Here is an 18281-nt window from a genome sequence, read left to right as displayed (position 1 = left end):
GTCACTGGGTAATCTTAAAACGAGGAGGGAGAGAGCGAAAAGGATGGAAGGGAGGCAGGATCCAGAGACCTCCACAAGTCGTCAGTCTCATATATGGGTTAAGTGTCTGGCAGGGTGTACAGGAGCTCGGCACTATTTGACCACACATTTATGCAAAGAAACAGATCTCTCAAGCAGGTCTTGGCCGCCAGCACCCAGAGGTCTGGGCTACTCTGTGAGCGTCCATTCTGTCCTCCGTTGGCAGCACCGACCACTGCGTTCAGGGGCCCTCAGAGAGGTGCTGACCCAGCCGCTCCGCCACCAGTTCCCGGCCACACTGCTCTTCCTCTGCCTCCAGACCCCGCCCTAGCTGGTGGCCTTTGCTTCGGCCTCCCGCCCAGCCACTGAGCCCCTCCCCAACAGCCCCTTCCGCAGAGTCTCTGCCCCGGCCACGCCCCTTTCCCACCATGCCACGCCCCTGACCTCCTCCCTGCTTCGCCACAGCAACCTGGCCACTCCCTTCGTCCACCTCCCAGCCCCGCCCCGGCATGCAGGCTCCGCCCCTGCCTCCTCCCAGCCCCGCCCCAGGGGCGAGCTCCACTTCTCCCGCGCTGGGGCCCGCCTGGGGTTGTTAGGGGTCCGGGAGCGGCCAGCGGTCCAACCTCTGAGGGTCGACGTCGCGGGACCGTCCCGCTCTTCTCTCATCCCGGCGCCACCGCGCCCTTCCTCCGAGTAAGTGCTTCCCTCTTAGGAGTGGAGGCTGGGGAGGCGGGGGTAGGATCAAAAGAATAGTAATGATAAAACCGGACGCTATTTTGGGACTTTTAAAGTGCTCCTGGGGACGCACTTGCAGTTCGCCCAGAGCTTCGGCCGTGAGAGTGGGTGTGAGTGGGCGCGTGTGGGGAGTGCAAGTGAGTGTGAGCGCGTGGGAGAGCGCAGCTCGGGAAGTCCCGTAGTTTTACCGTGCCCGCGCCGCACTGTGGATTCCCGTTCCGCTGCTGGCAGTCTACCGCCTGGGCGACCTCCTCCAACTCCTTCGTTGAACCCCTCTCCACAGCCCTCCCTTTCTTCTCTGACTTTCTTCTTGTCATGTCCTCCCGGTAACCAACCTCAAGCGCTGAAGCAAGGCTTGCCTGTGTTCAGGATGCCCCAGATTGCAGACTGAGATGCTGGCCTCAGATTGTTATCCAATCCTGCATTGTAAAACCGTCAGCGAGCAGTTTTGCTTTAAGATCGCGAGGTGAAAAAAGTTGTATGCCTGTGTGCGGTTCTGAATGTCCCACGTGCTTACCCGTGGCGCCGAGCTTCCAGCACCTGCTGGGAGAACACCTGATGGGTTCCCAGGGCCTGATAACCCAGGACTGCTGATACGCTTTTTCAAGACCAGTCTGATCGAAAACGACTTGGGCATCTGTAAGATGTCCATTGACTCAGCAACACCATGTTTCTAAACCAACTGATTTCCTAACTCACAGCACCAGCAACTGTAGTTACTGCCCGGTGTTGAAACAGTAACGTCCTTGGGTTGCTTAAGTCTGACAATTTCATCCTACTATAAATTATTTTTATTGAGGAGGGGTCATCAGTAACTCTCACTGCAGAGGGCATATTTCTACACAGAAAGACTCCTTCATCAGTTTGCAGCATCCTAACAGACTTACTGTGCTTGAGTTCCCCAGTTCCCATCTAGTCACAATTTCTGGTTTTCCTACAGCTCAGTTGATTTTTACTGTGTGTTTGCTGTGGAAGTAGAATTCCCATGAAATGTCTTCCACATCTTTGTTGAGAATCCTCTTGGATGCTGGTAGGGAAACGACACTTTGAATACAAATTATTTCCCGAGGTGCATGGCTAACAAAACTTTGTAGCTAAAGAAAAGAAAGAACCCTAGCAGGGTGGCTTTTAAGCCACCAGCCTGCTTTGGTGGCTGCAAGGTAAGAGCTGCTAAATCACTCTAAGCACTCTTATCACAGTAGATATTTTTATCATGCAATGAATCCTGTATTATTACACAAAGGTGTTTCCACGCTGGTTTAACTAAGGAAACATTATACTTTGCAGTGTAAACATATGACTCCATTTCTGTTTAGGGACAGAAATAATTATCACACTTAATTAAACACCTGGAAACATTTATTGCCACCTTCTAATTAAATCTGTCATAGGGAGTGAAGTCAACACCTTATCGCTAATATTCGAGGTAGTAATATAACTCTCTTTTCTTTGGTCTTTTGGGGTGCTATTTGCCTCAGTATAGATTAATCTCCGCCTCCACTACCCACCTTCGGAGCTTTTGCTTGTAAAGGAAGTAAATAAAGCTTAGGAAAGTAAACTAGGTCTCCTCTCCCTGTAAAATGTAAATAGTTTAGATAATGAATGTCTTGTGCTTACTGCTCTAGTGACAGTTTTAGATTTTATAAGCCCTTACATCTGACTAGATTTCCTGATTTAAGAGTCATGAGTAAATCATCAAATGGAGGAATGTGCCACCAAAGGTGTAGCCATCTTGCACCAATTGTAAACACTGTCTTCACGGGAGATTTACTCAACCGTGCCTTCTGTTCTCATGAGTTTGTGCTTACTGAGGAAAGGAAAGGGGGCTTGCTGGAGTTGAAAATCTCATCTTTGCTGTCTCTAACTCTCTGTCCTATTTTGCTGTCTTTTGTGGCAACATCATGACCAAAAGTAACTAGGAAGAGGAAAAGTTTACAGTCCTATTATTGAGGGAAGTCAAGTCAGGAACTGAAGCTGGAGAAACAATGCTTAGTGGCTCGGTCCCCATGAACCCAGGGCTCCCTGCCCAGAGGTGGTACTGGCCACCATGGTCTGGGTCCTCCCACAATAATTGTTCATCAAGAAAATGACCACACAGGCCGATCTCATGGAGGCCATTCCTCAGCTGAGGTTCCCTCTTGTCCAGTGAAACTGTTGTGTGTGTCAGTCTTACCAAATTTAACCAGCACACTTTCCATGTGTGACTGTATTGTTAGATACAGTCTCTGTCTGGGTTTTGAGCATATGTAAGGACAGACTGACCATGCTGGGCCCCTGGCAGAAACCAGGGCTGAGCACTCTGTACTGGCCAGGCATAGAGGGTTTGCGAGGTCAGCTTTTCTGCAGTTTTCCTTCTGTTGAAATCAGAGGAAAGGGTATGTGGGGAGAAGTGATTGCATCTAAACAGTGCTCATTGGAAAATGCCGTGTGTGTGTGTGTGTGTGTGTGTGTGTGTGTGTGTGTGTGTGTGTGATTTCTAAGGGAAACTTGCAATAGTAAATTGTTGAAGTTGAGTGGGCCATCATGTCAGCGCAGTTAAGCCTCTGCCCTGGAGTTAGCCCTACTTTGAAGCAACACCGCCCTACTTGGAGATTTCACTCAGACTCAAATGTGAGTTCCACACTTAGCAGAGTGGTGCTTCGCCACCCTCTCAGTTTTGCATGGTAGACGTTGAAAGGAAGCAAGGTAGTGACTTCCAGGAGTCAGGGGAGAGATAACAATGACAAACACAAGCCCCCTGTGTTCTCCAGGACAGGAAGAAAGGCAGAGAGCCATGGGGAAGCACCGGGAATCTTAACTTAATCCCAGTGCACAGGGCCAACCCAATAGAGTAGACAGTTTGTTCTGATTTGGTATTTTTAGGGCTCTATGGCTGATACAGAAACTAAGAAGGGAGATACAGGTGGTGCCTGGCCAGCGTAGCTTCTCTCACCTTCCTGCTCAGTTTCTTACACTGCCCACATCCTGCATTTAATACCAAAGCTTACAGTAAGAGCTTAACAAACACCCCAAAGATGCTCTAAACTCAGTATTACTACTTCCTTGTAGCTAAGAGTCCTTTTCATTTTCCGGTATCCCATATCTGGTTTTGGTGACTGTGGACTGCAGCTTCTAGACTTTTCTTCTCTGATGCTACTGTCCAACAGATGGAAATGAATGTTTCATGGAGGGGAGGAAGAAGAAAGGGAATATCTTGCCAGAAAACGTAAATGAAGAATAATTCTCAGTGGAAACTGGTTGGTTTTATTTTTTTGTTTTGGCCTGAAGATAAAGAAATGTGTTAAAAATAGAAGGTGGGCGATTTCAGAATGTCAGTCAAGAGGTACCTTTGAAGGCACTTCTCAGTGGTCCTTGACCACAACACCCAAGGGCTATTCAAATTTGGAGGTACCCAGTTCCTCATTTCTAGCATGTAGGAGGCGAGTGAGCGCCACTCATTCTTGCAGCAGCATTAATTGAGCTCTTAGTGTATGCCTGGTAGTTCATAGCTTTCTCATGTGTATCTGATGGCCTGGAAGGCTGGTAGCTTTATACACAGAAGGACATTGGTGAGAAGGGGGTCCCTGCAGGTGACTGGATAAAAGCAAAATAAACTAAAATTTTCTTGTGTTTCACAAAGGAAAGGTACTTACTGAGTATAGTAAAAAGATTCTCTAAATCATTTTTATTTCTCAATGATTAGAAACTACACCGGGCACATTTGCCTGACAAGAACAGCAGTAAGCCTGATTCTATAATATTTTCTTTCCTTAAACATTTGTGTCAAGCATGGATGTTACCTGGGAAAAGTGTTTGAAAACATCCCCGTCTCAGCAGTAACCAGGTAATACCTACCCCATCCTTCTAGGGGACAGTTGCTTCTTCTGTAGAAGCAAATATTTGTGGTCCAGGACTAAAGTAGGAGGTCGCTGGAAAGCGCCAATGCGGGAGCCCGTCAGACCAGTTTACAAACAAATCTTAGGAGGTTTAATTCTTTGATAACGGACGGACGAGAGTAAAGTTCAGATTTTTTTTTTCCCATGCTCGTTTCCTCAGTGGTGGGAGTAACAACGGCTGGCTTAGTCAGGAAGTGCTTGGTTAGGATGACTCCACCGCTGTCAGCTGCTCTTGTCTCAGCCACCACGGGCTATGCTACTTTGAACGACTGACATCAGCTGTCCGGGCCTGCTTCCTCAGAGTTGGTGACACGATTTGCATTATATGATTGCTGTGCGGACTAAACTAAAACCTTCTCAGGCACTCAATTAGCGGTAGATTTATTTTAGTTAGCCAAGTTGGTGTCCTCTCGGGAAGGTGCTGATGACCCTGGGCTATCAGAGAATAGGAAGGATAGCGGTAAATTGTGCTGGTTGTACTTGTAGCATGGGTGTCTTCGCTCCCCCCCCCCTTCCCCCATGAAAGGCAGATGAGCCCATCGAGCAGAGTGAGAATAGCACACTTGCCCTGAGTTCCTGCTGCAGGATTACATGATTCTATGAGGGCGATGCTGCTGTTGAAGGAGCCAGCGCAGGACTGCTGAGTTTGTGTGTCCATTCTCCCTGTACATGAGGGATGCTTTTTTTTATTCTTATCTTATGTGCATCGGTGTTTGGCTTGCATGTGTGTCTATGTGAGTGTGTCCGATGCCCAGGAACTGGAGTTACAGGCAGTTGTGAGCTGCCATATGGATGCTGGGAATTGAACTCAGGCCCTCTAGAAGAGCAGCCAGTGCTCTTAACCACTATGCCATGTCTCCAGCCCCCGGGGGATGCTTTCAGGACCTGTTATAATGAAGCTGTGACTAGTGAACTGGTCTTTCACCGCTCCCATGATTCAAACGGGTATTGAAGAAAGAGCATCCGACACAGATAGCTGCCCATGGCTTTGCAAGGGACTTGCTTGGGCTGATGTATCCTAAGTATGAACTCCAGGAGACAAAAGGGCAGGGAAATGGGGACACAGGATTGGGCAAAGCATGCAGTAAATGATTGGATATTTGAAAGGAGCCAAGCAGTAGAAAGCGGCCCAGACAGCCTTCTTACCTCTTCAGGCTGAGCTCACTTAGAATAAACCTCTCCACTCCTAAATCTGATTTATCTGTTTGTTTGGTGGATTTTTTTTCCTTTTTCTTTTTTTAAGACAGGATCTCTACATACTTCTGTCTGACTTGGAGCTCAGTGTATAGACAGACTGGCCTTGAACCCACAAAGATCCTCCTGCCTCTGTGCTACCAGCTGATTTACTTATTTTTAAAGATGAAAACCTGCTGAGAGGTTCAAAACGTTCTTTGTTTGTGCAGAGAGCCAGAGTTCAGTTCCCAGCACCCACTCTGGGTAGCTCAACGCCACCTGTAACTCGAGCTCCAGGGGATCTGGCTCCTCTGGCCTCTGCCTCCACCAGTACCCGGTACCTGCACTCCGTTGTGCACATACACACTCTCACATACATCCACACACATAACTTAAAAATAAATCTGAAAAGAATTCTTACAAAATGGACTCGAACGGAAACGGCAGGTGCAGAGGCTGTGGTATATGCCATGGCAGTCTTCTCACCCATGCTTCTCATCCCTGGGCTGTCCGTCTGACTGTGACCAGAGTCGCACACATGCAGACACCACACCAAAGGCCATGGCCTTATGAGCAAAGGTGCCAGCACAATGCTGGCAGCAGATTTCAAAGTTCAAGACAGGCTTTGATGACTCAGACCTTCAAGAAGCGAGCCCGGCGTGTGACTACTCCATCATGAAGTGATCAGGAAACAACTTCTTTATTTTCTCTTCTCTCTCGCTAAAACGATGAGGTAGTCTTTCTGGGAAATGGCTGGTGTTTGATTAAATAACCCTGTCACCACTTTCGTGTAGACAGGCCCCCAGTGACTCACAGGGTGTACCTGGGAGAGGTGACTGAGCTCAGACCTCCTCAGCTTCCGGAGAGGACCTCTGTTTACATGCTCGGCCTCTCTGCTCCTTGGCTTTTATGACCTGCAGCACTGGTAGGACCCAAAGGCATGGCTGCTGTTTGTTGCCCATTCAGGAGACTCTGTGTTGCTGGAGGACTTGGGTGGCCCCGAGGAGTCCCTCCCTGCCTGGTGGATTGTGCCCTTGCTGCCTTCCCAGCAGGAAGCCTCTGCTCCAAGAGCAGAGTTTGGGAATTTTCTGGGAAGCCAAAAAGGTGACTGTGTCTACTGTCTGCATCTTCTGACCCGACAACATGTCAGTAACTGGGAAAACTTGATGTTGTAGGTGAATGTTCTTGGGTTCCATTACCAGGGTAGACCTGGGAATCTGTTTCTCCTCCCCTGCTCTACCCTCCCTTCCCCCATGATGGCAAAATGAGAACCTCTAGCCTGGGAGAGCTGTTTTCATGTCTTGTTTGAGAAAACTTATTTGGATAGCAGATATCTACAGGGATTTGGGTGTGTGCATGCCTCTCTCTCTCTCTCTCTCTCTCTCTCTCTCTCTCTCTCTCTCTGTGTGTGTGTGTGTGTGTGTGTCTGTGATTTCTGCATATGCATGTGGGGAGAGGGGCACATATATATTCCTGTATGTGTATGTGGGGGCAGCGGCAGGGACCCATGTGCGTGTCCATGTAGAGGCCAGAGGCTGATGTCAGGTGTCTTTTTCTAGCACTTTCAAGATTGGGGACAGGTTGGTTCATTGACCCTGAAGCTTACAAATTCGACTAGACTGACTCTTAAGGTCCAGGGATCAGCTGTCTCCTCCACCACACTGGGGTACCCACCTGCTCCCTAGAACTGGGATTACAGATGCGTGCTGCCAAGCTGGGGGTCCAAACTCAGGTCTTCCTGCCTGCACAGCAAGTACGTTCGCCACCAAACCATCTCCTTAGCGCAGGATTATTATTCTTTGTGTACAGAGGGGCTTTAAAGGTGAATGAACATTGAAATGAATTATACGCAGAGAATACATACCATCTTTTTTTGTAAATTATTTAACTTTATGAGCATTGGTATTAGATCTCCTGGAACTGGAACTGGAGTTACAAACAGCTGTGATCTGCCTTGTGGGTGCTGGGAACTGAACCCAGGTCCTCTGGGAGAGTAGCTGATGCTCTCAACCACTGAGCCAGCTCTCCAGTCCCTGCATACCCATCGTAAGAAATAACCAAGTCGTTTTGTTTTTTTCAAGTCAGTCCTCACTGGATTGGAAGTGTTGACAATCAAAACTTGTAGTGATACACCCGGAAATAAATCCCCGTTTGACATCCATGGAAGTTCACGTAGGAGGATGTGTTCAGCATCCAGTGGCTGGAAACCTGTCAGTAATGCATGATGGCAATTTTGTGGGTTTGCTGTGTGGCTGTCCTGAGCACGTTACAAGTGTTATGTAGGTGGCTGGTCTAGGATGACGTCCTCCTTTTAAGCCTGGCGTGAGACTTTGAGCCGCCTAGTGACCCATTTTCCCTAACCCAGCCCTGTTGTTCTACCCCGAGGGTCTAGAACCTCCAGGAATAACCTGTCTTGCTCTCACATTTCCTCCTTGATTGTGCAATTATAGGCAACCAGAAATAGACCGTTGATTTTTTTTTCTTTGAAGCCATCCTGCTATAACTTCTGCTTTTCTTTTCCCTTCCATGAATTTTGGGTTGTGTTAGTACCCAAGACCTCCTTTTCCTTCTACGGAATTCTGATGACTTTTAAAGTTATCATTCTAATAGGGGTTTTGGAAAGAATGGATAATAAAGGCCTCATCCTGATGACAGTACTAATCTCAGTTAATCCGCTGCTTTTGCCTTCTGGCTTTAAATATTTAATTGGTTATTAACAAGGATAAAGATGGATGGATTTGAGTCTAGCCACTGTCCACTAGGCTTGAGGGCCCAGATCCAGTACACCAGGCCTTCCAGCCTCGCCATTTGAGGAGTGAGCAGATGGAAGAATGGGCAGTGACTTTGGAGACAGATGGCAGGAGAGAATGAACCACCTTCTGCCTGATGCACGATATAAACACATCCTCTCCAAAATGGTCCCTTTAATCACCCTTAAAATTCTTTTCCCTTTTATGGCTCCCGTTAGCATGTGTACAGTCATGGTAGGAGTGGGCCTGTCGGAGGCTGCCAGAATACCTAGTTCTGAGTCTAAGATGAAGATACCGGAGGCTTGGCTTCTCCCGGGGCATCTCTCTGTGGTTAGCAGATGGCTACCTTCCCTCTGTGTCCTGCTGTGATGTCTCTGGTGTCTGTCTCTCTTATTAGGCCAACATTCATCCTTATGGCTTCATTTAACCTTAATTATCTCTTTACTATCTCCATATACGGTCACATTGGGAATTTAGGACCTTGAAATAAAAAGAAAAACTTAAGAGGGACACACTTCTATGCATAATAGCCAGGTTTTATAGAAATTAAAAGGCGAGGAAATTTTTTCCTTTTAAATTTAGCGATTTACCCTGTAATGTGTGAGTGCGTGCATGCACACTTGTGTGTCATAACACATGTGTGGAAGTCAGAGGACAATTTATGGGAGTCAGTCTTTCATCACGGTGGTTCCAGGGATCAAACTCTGGTTGTCAGGCTTGGTGACAAATGCCCTTATCTGATAAACCATCTTACTGGCAGGAAGAAGTTGGATTTTTGTTTTTGTTTTTTATTTTTAATTTACCTATTCGCTTGATGTATTTGGGTCCTGTCATTTTTACTGGTGACCCAAAATGTATATCTGATATATCTTTGTTCTTCAAATTTGAAAATTTTCCTTTTTTATTTTAGTTTCTTTGTGTGTGTGTGTGTGTGTGTGTGTGTGTGTGTGTGTGTGGTCTACAGGTTGGTGCCAGGTGTCTTTGCTAATTGCTTTCTACCTTATTTTTGTACTTAGGGTCTCTCAGTGACCCTGGAACATGGTGACTCGGCTAAACTGTCAAGGCAGCCCAGGGGTTGTCCTTTCTCTCTGTCTCCCCAGTGCTGGGGGTACATCTGGCTTCTTTGTGTTTCTGAGTGGGTCCTGGGGATAGGAACTCAGGTCCTCGTGCTTGCCAGCAAGGTCTTTACCAACTGAGCCATCTCTTCCGACTCATGAAGAACTTTCGATAGTATTTCTTGTAGTTGAGATCTGTTAGCAATGGATTCTCTCGATGTGCCTGCCTGGTGTCTCTGTGTATGAGGACCACAGTCAGGGTGGGAAAGGCCCAATTCCAGTAGTGCTTCGCTTTTACAGACTCAGTCCTGTAACGGTTCTGTCTTTAGATGTAGTCACACTCCGAAAGACAAGACTTCAACAGACTGATCTTAGGGAATGTCTTTTTACGATAACACTACTATGACAGAACGCCCAACACTGGGTAATTTATAAAGAAAATAACGTAGCCAGGTGGTAGTACACACCTTTAATCCCCGCCCTCAAAGGAAAATGCAGGCAAATCCCTGAGTTTGAGGCCAGCCTGGTCTACAAAACAAGTTCTGGGACAGCAAGGGCTCCACTGAGAAACTCTGTCTCAAAGAAGAGAAAAAAAGAAAAGAACTTTATTTCTCACAATTCTAAGAGCTGAGGAGCCAGATGTGAAGGCATCAGAAGTCTCTCCTAAGATGCTTTCTTGTTTATTCACCTGAGTTCACAGCCTGCATTTATAATGTTAGTCTGTGAGGCTCCTGACTCAAATCGCTGCTCCAGAGACCTCATGTCTCAGTCCCTTCGCCTTAGGATCTTATGTTCAGTGATGGCCGGATCATACTCATCAAGGACCTTTGGTATGCAGCTAAGGGGGCGCCCCAGTCATAGTGGTTTTCACAGTAAGATCACTAGATTATTTTATGTGACGGGTAGTCTGGGGTTGTCATCAGCGGCTTCAACAGTGTCATTCGTCTCCCTTCTTTCTCTTGTCTCCATAGCATGGGCAGACCGTGGTTTCTTTAGCAGTGGGCATGGCCCGCTAGCCTCATCCAGAGGCAAGCAGTAGGGAAGTGTGTGTGTGGGTGCAGGGCATGATGGAGGTGGCCATGACACTGTCTCTTGTAGAGTCCTCTTCATTAGATGGGAAGGAGCTCTTTCCTGACGTTTCTCATTGTCTATAGTCAAACTTTAGAGGAAGCTGTGTGACTGGACAGTGGCCATGGAGGGAGACCTCTACTCCCCAGTAATTGTGTCAACGGGAAGAAGAAGGAGGGCTAGACATGTGGGCTGGCCAATCACATCTGGATTAGCCCCGAGTTGCCCACTAAAAGGTTGCTGAGTTAGGGCTTCTCTTGACAATAATTCTAGTCTTATTGTAATCATAACTCTCTACTGATGATGGTAATGGGACAGATATTTTTTTTAAAATTCTAATGTTTTAAAAATTCTATATGTTATAAAATAAAAATTATATATATTAAAAATCATAGGTGTGTAAGGATTGCCAGCAGTAACTTTATCTTCTAGATCAGGAGCTTATTAAAATGTCATTCTTACTTTGGGGACATTGTTTTTGAGCACAGAAACACTCCTAACGTTTCCAGAAACTTTTGCTATGTTGATAATCATGGCAAACATTTATCGAGTGCTGATGATGGGCCAGGCGTGTGTGCTGTCGCGTTCAGTTTCACCTTCGAAATGGAACCACAGGAAGGGACTACTGGTAATCCTCTCATCCAGGTGAGGAAGGTTAACCCCCCCCCACACACACACACACATCCGCAGCTTGTCCAGCTGACCTGGGGCCACACCCTGACTCAGCTGCCTCACGTGCTGCTGCTCTGACTGCCCTAAGGGATTTGCTCCTCAGAATAGCTTCTAGGAACACTCTCATTTCCTGTGACTTCTTGGCAGCCATTAGGGCTCCAGCCAGATGGTTCTACGAGTAGCTGACCTCCATACTTCGCTCTTTTCTACACTGTGGTGTTTTCAGTTGCTGAAAGGTGCTTCAAGGGTTGTGCTGAGCTGTCCACTTCAAATTTCCTGGGGGGACACGTGTCTCTGCACTGCAAGAAATACTGAGCATTTAACTGCCTTTTGCGCTCCCCGCGAGGTCTTCCCCTACAACTCCCCACCCAAGACTCGTGTGTCCCAAACTTGCTTTGAACTCAAGACGTTGCTGAGGATGACCTTGAACTCTTGATCCTCCGGCTTCTACTTCTGGAGGACTGGGGCTGAAAACCAGGGCTAGGTCAGAAGTGTGCCAGTGGAACGATGTCACCAGCCCAAGCAAAGTCATTTTAAATCAAGGCTGTCCTTGAGATCTCTTGGAGCACATCCTTTGTTACAAGCTTCTAAGTGTGTTTTGAAATGTTATGTCAAGCTTTAGTTGCCCCTGTACATGAAAATGATTTACCTTCAACACAGAAACTTCACTGAAGCAGAATCCTGGGAGCCTGGTTCACAGCTCCTCTGTCCAGCATCATGCGGTCCCTTCCATCAGAGCACTGACATGGCTAGAGTTTCTTAAACATTTTAATCTTTTTTATGAATTGTAGACTAAAACACAAATACCGAAAATCCACACAAAAGAAACCCTTGACGTCCTGAGGTATTGTAAGGCAGGCACATGTCAGCAGGGTTAAGACAGCCCCTGGGTGTCCCAACCACACATCCCCTCTGTCCCTCCAGAATAACGTTGACCTGCTAGTGGGAAGTATTTCTTGGCGCCTCTCTTTGGCGATATCACCTAAGTGTGCATTCTGTTACGCAGAGCTTTAGTCTTGCTCACTGGACAGGAAACGTTCTTGGTGTGTCTTCCTCTCCTCAGAACTCATGAAGGGGCGGGGCTGTTTCTGCAGGCTCCTTCACTGTCATCACTATGCAGCTCCTCCCTCCCTCCTGTTTCCTACATCTGGTTCCAGGGTGATGGGCTCAGGCAGGATCCCTCTGGCAGGTGGACCATGCTGCCCTGGAAGGCCCCTGGGCCTCTTTTCCCACTTTCTGAAGGATGCAGCCACTGACCCACCGTGTCTAGATGGATCAGTTCACTGGAACTTGCAGAGTGGGTTTTTTTTTCACCTCTGCATTTTTATCATATCAATTGTAGGCAGAATAATTTTATAAAATGAGACTCTTCTTTGATCATTAATTGGTTTCCTAGAGGTATAGTTCACAAAGGAACAGCCAGATAACTGCTTATGTCCTCTGTGTTACCGAATTTTTCTAGAATTAGTTTCCTATCATTCTTGGAAGGTGACAATGAGACTTTTACTTTTTTAAACCCTTGTTAGTGTGTGTAAATATACTTAATGGCATTCCGGCTGTTGACGTTTTGATTTTAATTTTCGTGAGGACTTAGCCAGGGCTGGCAGACCAGGGATCCTCTTCTATTGGCTCCGGAGTCCTTCCATAATGTGTTTCCTGCCATGCTAAAGGGATTCAAAGCTTGTTCTTCATGTTTCTTGCCTTGACCTGCAGTGAGCCTCAGAATCTTTGGGCTTGTTTGTTTATTTTTTCAGACCATAAAACAGTTGGGAGATGGCCCTTTCACCGGGACAGGTATTCTTTCTAGGCATTCTCTCGGGTTCCAAATGGGGAAAGTACACACATCCACACGGAAACATATAGACGCTTATGAAGATAAGAAACTTTTTGAGTTTCTTATTTCTTGGTTATATATTAAATTTATATTTACACACTATGATCATTGTAGGTTTTTGCTTGTTAGTTTCTTTTTCCCCCTTTAGTAGCAATCTGTGAGGGCTAAAGTTATGTTTTAAGTTTTAACTACTGTGCTTAAGAGAGCCATAAAACAAACATGCCCCTAACGGTAAGCCCCTCCTGCCCACGGACAGATAACTTCCTGGAATGCTGGGGGCTGTTCATTTAAGATAACAAGCCACATGTTTTTGCTTCTATAAACAAGGTGGGTTGTCCCAACTGCATGGCATGTGCTTGGTCACACATAGGTGGGAGGTATGTAGACAGGAACTACATCAGGATGTATGCTTGCGTCTGATTGGACAAAGATGGGAAGTATGTGGCTTTGTGGCTTTTATCTTTATAAGCACTAGACTAATGTAATTCATGGCCATTCTCTGGAAATCCCAGGTATGTTCCTGGCCAGTATTCATTTTCCTGGCCAGTACTTAATAAAACTTGCATCAAATTTGACTCAAAAATTGTGGTAGTGGTCTTATTCTTGTTCAGTGGGATCAACAAATCCTGTTTTGTTTGTTTTTGTTACAGTAGAGAATATTATTTGGCATATGTCATGCTCCTTCTACCCAATTTATTTATATGATTTACTCTCCTCACTGCAAGATCATATAGCCATCATATCAAACAGTCCACCCTGCAATCTCCACCTAGTGTTTTTTCTCTAGGCATTTTCACCAGTTCCCACACTGGAGCCTCTGGACACTCCAAAGTTAAGAAGATTCTCAAGTGAACTTAATAGGAAGGACTCATAGGAATGATAGCCACTAATTTATTGCTAACATTTTGTGACTTTTGTATACAAGCTAGAGTCAGTTTTGCTGGGTATAAAATCCACAGCTCACATTCTCCTTCCTTGAGATTCTAATGTCAGAATTCCTTGTCAGAATTCCAATGATGGCAATATAATTTTATTTTGCTCTCTGTGGTCCATTCGTGTAACACTTTGGAGGGCACCCAATCATGCTGTGTATCTGTTTTAATCAATCTGCTGTGTATTCAGCATTCCAGTCCTAGAATTAGTGAGCTGTTATGTTACCAAGTGCCGGCTTTGTGATTATACCAGTCCTATACTAAATAATCTCTTCTTCCCTTCAGTCCACAATAAAGTAACTCTGTGCTCTTGGTAACTTCAGCACTTTTGTCTCTGAAACCTCAGCTGAACCTTATAAAAGTGCGCACAGCTAGCACTACACACGAGTTTGTTTGTGAAGTGATGTGGACGGGTGTTGGTGGTTTTCCTTTCCTTATTAGCCTGCGAGGGATCATCGTCCTTTTGAACTTTTTTCCTCCTGTGAGGTGAGGCTTCTCCTCAGGTGTAGCTGTGCTTACCGAGGCAGCTCTTCCTTGGGCATATGTGTGGCTGCAGTAACCCATGGGTGGCAGTCCGTGTTGGGCTGTCAGACTGTGTTCTAATTGTGTCTCACACATGTAACTTCCGATCTTTCCCCAATAGGGCTCCATGGTGCATGGTGAACACCAGCATGGTCCCCATGCCTTTTTCCTCTGTCCATACATTCCCTTCTCATTTTCTTTGTCTTATAGCCACGTTCCCACGTCTCCAACCTGGCATTTGTAATCACTGCTGTCTCACTGGGTGTTGGGGCTGCCACCTTCTTTGATAGGCACCCTTTCCCTGTTCTTGCCTGCTTTGTTCCTTCCTTCACATATATATGAAAATGTGCCTGGTGCCCATGGAGTTAGAAGAAGGCATCAGAGGCATCAGATCCTCTGGAACCAGGGTTACAGATGGTTGTGAGATGCCATTTGGATGCTAGGAATAGAGCTCAGGTCCCCTGTAAGGACAGTGAGTGGCTCTTAACCACAGAGCTAGTTATAACCACTCTGGTCCCTGTTTTTACCACTTTAAAGGTGCAAAGACTCAGAACTTGGTTAGCCAAGGTCAAAGGGAAATCTGACATTTGAGCCCATCCTTATTAATATGTTTAGTTTGCCTGTGAAAGAGTGAGTTTGGTTATGACATTTTCATACTGTAGATGGTCTCTGTATTTGCTCACGACCCTCACCCTCCCTGTTGTCCCTTCCCCACACCTGTTGCGAGAACTGTCCACCATTGCAGGTACTCTGTCACCAACTTCATTCCGGGACACACGAAGGTGCTTGCCATTGGTCAGTAACAGATTGAGTGCAAGGGTTAGCGGGTGGAGCTATTACTCTAAGTTTAGAACTTTTGTTGCCTTTCTTTGGAGCTGTTAAAAATATCTCGCCGCTACCCTGGAGTATGATTGGAGGGAGAAGAGGTATGTCAGATGGAGCTCTGTGGTTCCCAATCCACTGTCAGAAGTGCAAACTGGAGAGCGGCGTGTCTTCACTGGCAGCAAGTCAGCAGTGTTCTCTGCCCTTGCTAATTAACACCTCAGCACTGTGTGTGGTGTGCATGTGTGTGAGTGTGTATGTGTGTGTGAGTGTGTAACTAATGTATCACTTGAGAACTTGTTAAGCATGTCAAGTTTCAAGGCCTCTGAAAAGGTGATTTTTTTATTTACATTGTATTGTCTCCACATATTCTCCGAGTCCTTTAAAAAAATATGCATTTGGGGCCAGCGAGATGACTCAGGAGGTAAGGGACTTGCCACCGAAACTGCTGTTATTAACTGCTGTTAATAAGAAAGCCGAATGGCAAAAGCCGTGCCCTGACATCAGCACACGCTCCATCCTCCACCAAGTAATTAAGGTATAATTTTAAAAGCTAAGAAAATATTCATTTGGTCCCGGGTTGTGGGAAACACCTTGGACAGGCCTGCAGATGGTGGTTGTGTAACTGACTGTGTTATCTTGCTGACTTGTGTATGCACGGTCACCCGAAAGTCTACATCTAAGAAGGTAAAGCGCAGACTAAATTATCTGTGAGCCCTCCTGGCTCTGGAACCCTTAGGTTCCCTCCACGATCACAGGGGCCAGGGGAGACCAAAGCCCTTCGTAGAACCAGGATGACAGTGTCCTGGGTGCCCTGGGAAGGAAAGTTGCACTGCCTGCCCTGGGATAGAATGGGAAATGTTACCCAAGGAGCTTGGGGTGGGAAGCCAGAATCCTGGCTCCGAGTCTACCCAGGAGGCTCCGGGCAGGGCTGTCCAGTGTTGTCCTGGAGAGACTCTGGTGAGTAAATTATTTTTAGACTATCTGCATGATCCCTTTCCTCGCTAAGTGACTGTTTGCTCTGGCATTTGCTAAATAGAGAAGCCATCTGTGACAACACCAAGATGCTCATACGAGTGGCCCACAGTGGATAAAGTTTTGTTCCGAAAAAGGTTCAATACGGTTTGGTTTTTAAGACTGAGAAAGGATCTAGTGAATATCTCAGAGGTAGAGTACTCACCTATCTGCATGAGGCCCCGTAGTCAATCCACAGAAATGCAAAATAAACAAAATAACATCTAAAACCCTTCAATGGCTTCAATATGCTTGACTACTTATGTCCATAAAATGGTGCTTCCTGGAGTTGAAACCCTACGCAGCCTGAGAACAAGGTTGGCCTGTGTGCTCCGATATGGAAAGATCTTTAAGACAGATTGAGTTAAAACACCAAATAATGATCTCATTATGTTTTTTTAAAAAGGCATATTATATGTTTATGAGTGCATAGGCATTTTTGAAAAGAATGAACACTGTACCATTAATAGTAGAACTGCAGCTTGGAAGGGAAGGAGGTTTAGATTTCCATTTTATTCTGTCTGTGGTGCTCCAATTTTATAATAAAAATATATTTGGCAAAGGAGAGAGTTTAGATTTCAGTTGAGGTTTGGAGTCCTTCTAATGCCCCCTTTGAAGAATCTGAATAAAAATAGCTTGCTTGGGAAAAGCAAAGCGAATACAAACACCTTTGCCTCTTAGCATTGGGTAATTCTCCAGTTCTACCTCCCCAGCCTGTCCTCTTTTCAAAACACAACTCTCTGGTGATTGTGTTTCTTTAGCCTGGAACGGTCCGTGGTTCTCCAGGATCTGCTGAAGTCCTGAAGGGTTATGTGGTGGAGCATAGGCCTGGCCTGTGGGCTCATCATCCATCCGTGTCCCAGGCATAGTGCTCATGCAAGATACACTGGGGCGCCATGCATCTCCCCGACACTGTGTTTGGCTTCCAGGTCTCAGTCTTTTCTCTTATAACAAGTGAGGAACGAATAGACTGGCAGGTTCCAAGCTCCTTGTACAGCCCTCAAGGCTCTGACCACACCCCTTATCTTCCTTCCCATTCCGTTCCCAAATCCCTAGCAGGTTACCCAACCACACCCCGCTCTCCCCTGAGTGTGCGAGGGTGTACCCACGTCTTCTCTGTCCTGGACCCAGCCCAGGTGATGCCTCTCAAACCTTCTCTGAGTCCTGACGTGCTTTTGCTCTCATCAAAGGTCCTATATATAACTCCTTCTGGGTCTCTACTTTTACAACATTCTTTTGTAACGCAGCCTCCCTCTGGCCTCCTCAGATAGCTTTCTGGGCACAGTAAAGACCTCTTTAGTTTTTTCCTTTCTCGCATTATTGTGTCGGGATTTCCATAGCCAACAATGGACACCCTCACCCTACAGTTACAATCTGCATGTACAGTCAGAACACATAAGATCTGCTCTCTTAGGAGGGCACCGTATTATTAGCCCCTGACACTGCCCTGCACAGTAAGAAACCTCAGACTTCTTCATCTTAGAACTCAAGGTTTGCACCATTTGATCAATCCTTCTTCATACCCTCAGCCCAGGCAACCACTGTGTACTTTCTGCTTCTGTGAAGGAAGTCTTGTCAGCAGTGCGTATTAAGGAGTGACATAATTTTTATAATGTGTTCAAATATTTTGACTCTCATTCAAAGAATCATTTGGAAAAGTCCGATATGAGGGCTGGAGGGATGGCTCAGTGGTTAGCAGCACTAGTTCTTGCAGAGGACCCAGGGTCTAGTCCCAGCATCTGCAGGGTGCGTACTGGGACACAAACTGGAGTTACAGAACTCCAGTTCCAGGGGATCCAGTGCCCTCTTCT

The 18281-nt window shown here is 46.3% G+C and overlaps 1 protein-coding gene across 1 annotated transcript in view; it reads left to right on the top strand.

The window, feature by feature from the left end:
* The first annotated feature begins 557 nt into the window (after window positions 1-557).
* Tnfaip8 (TNF alpha induced protein 8) overlaps window positions 558-18281 on the top strand; it is a 113493-nt gene continuing 95769 nt past the window's right edge. The window contains exon 1 of the mRNA XM_050149217.1: window positions 558-711. Coding sequence (XP_050005174.1) covers window position 711 — 1 coding nt within the window. The 5' untranslated portion in view covers window positions 558-710. The remainder of the gene's footprint in view (window positions 712-18281) is intronic.

Source organism: Alexandromys fortis, unplaced genomic scaffold (assembly GCF_014885135.2).
Source record: "Alexandromys fortis isolate MF-2015 unplaced genomic scaffold, M_Fortis_MF-2015_v1.1 scaffold_60, whole genome shotgun sequence".
Classification (NCBI taxonomy): Eukaryota; Metazoa; Chordata; class Mammalia; order Rodentia; family Cricetidae; genus Alexandromys; species Alexandromys fortis.
Note: the sequence above shows the minus strand (reverse complement) of the source record. Positions and strands in the feature narration are given on the sequence as shown.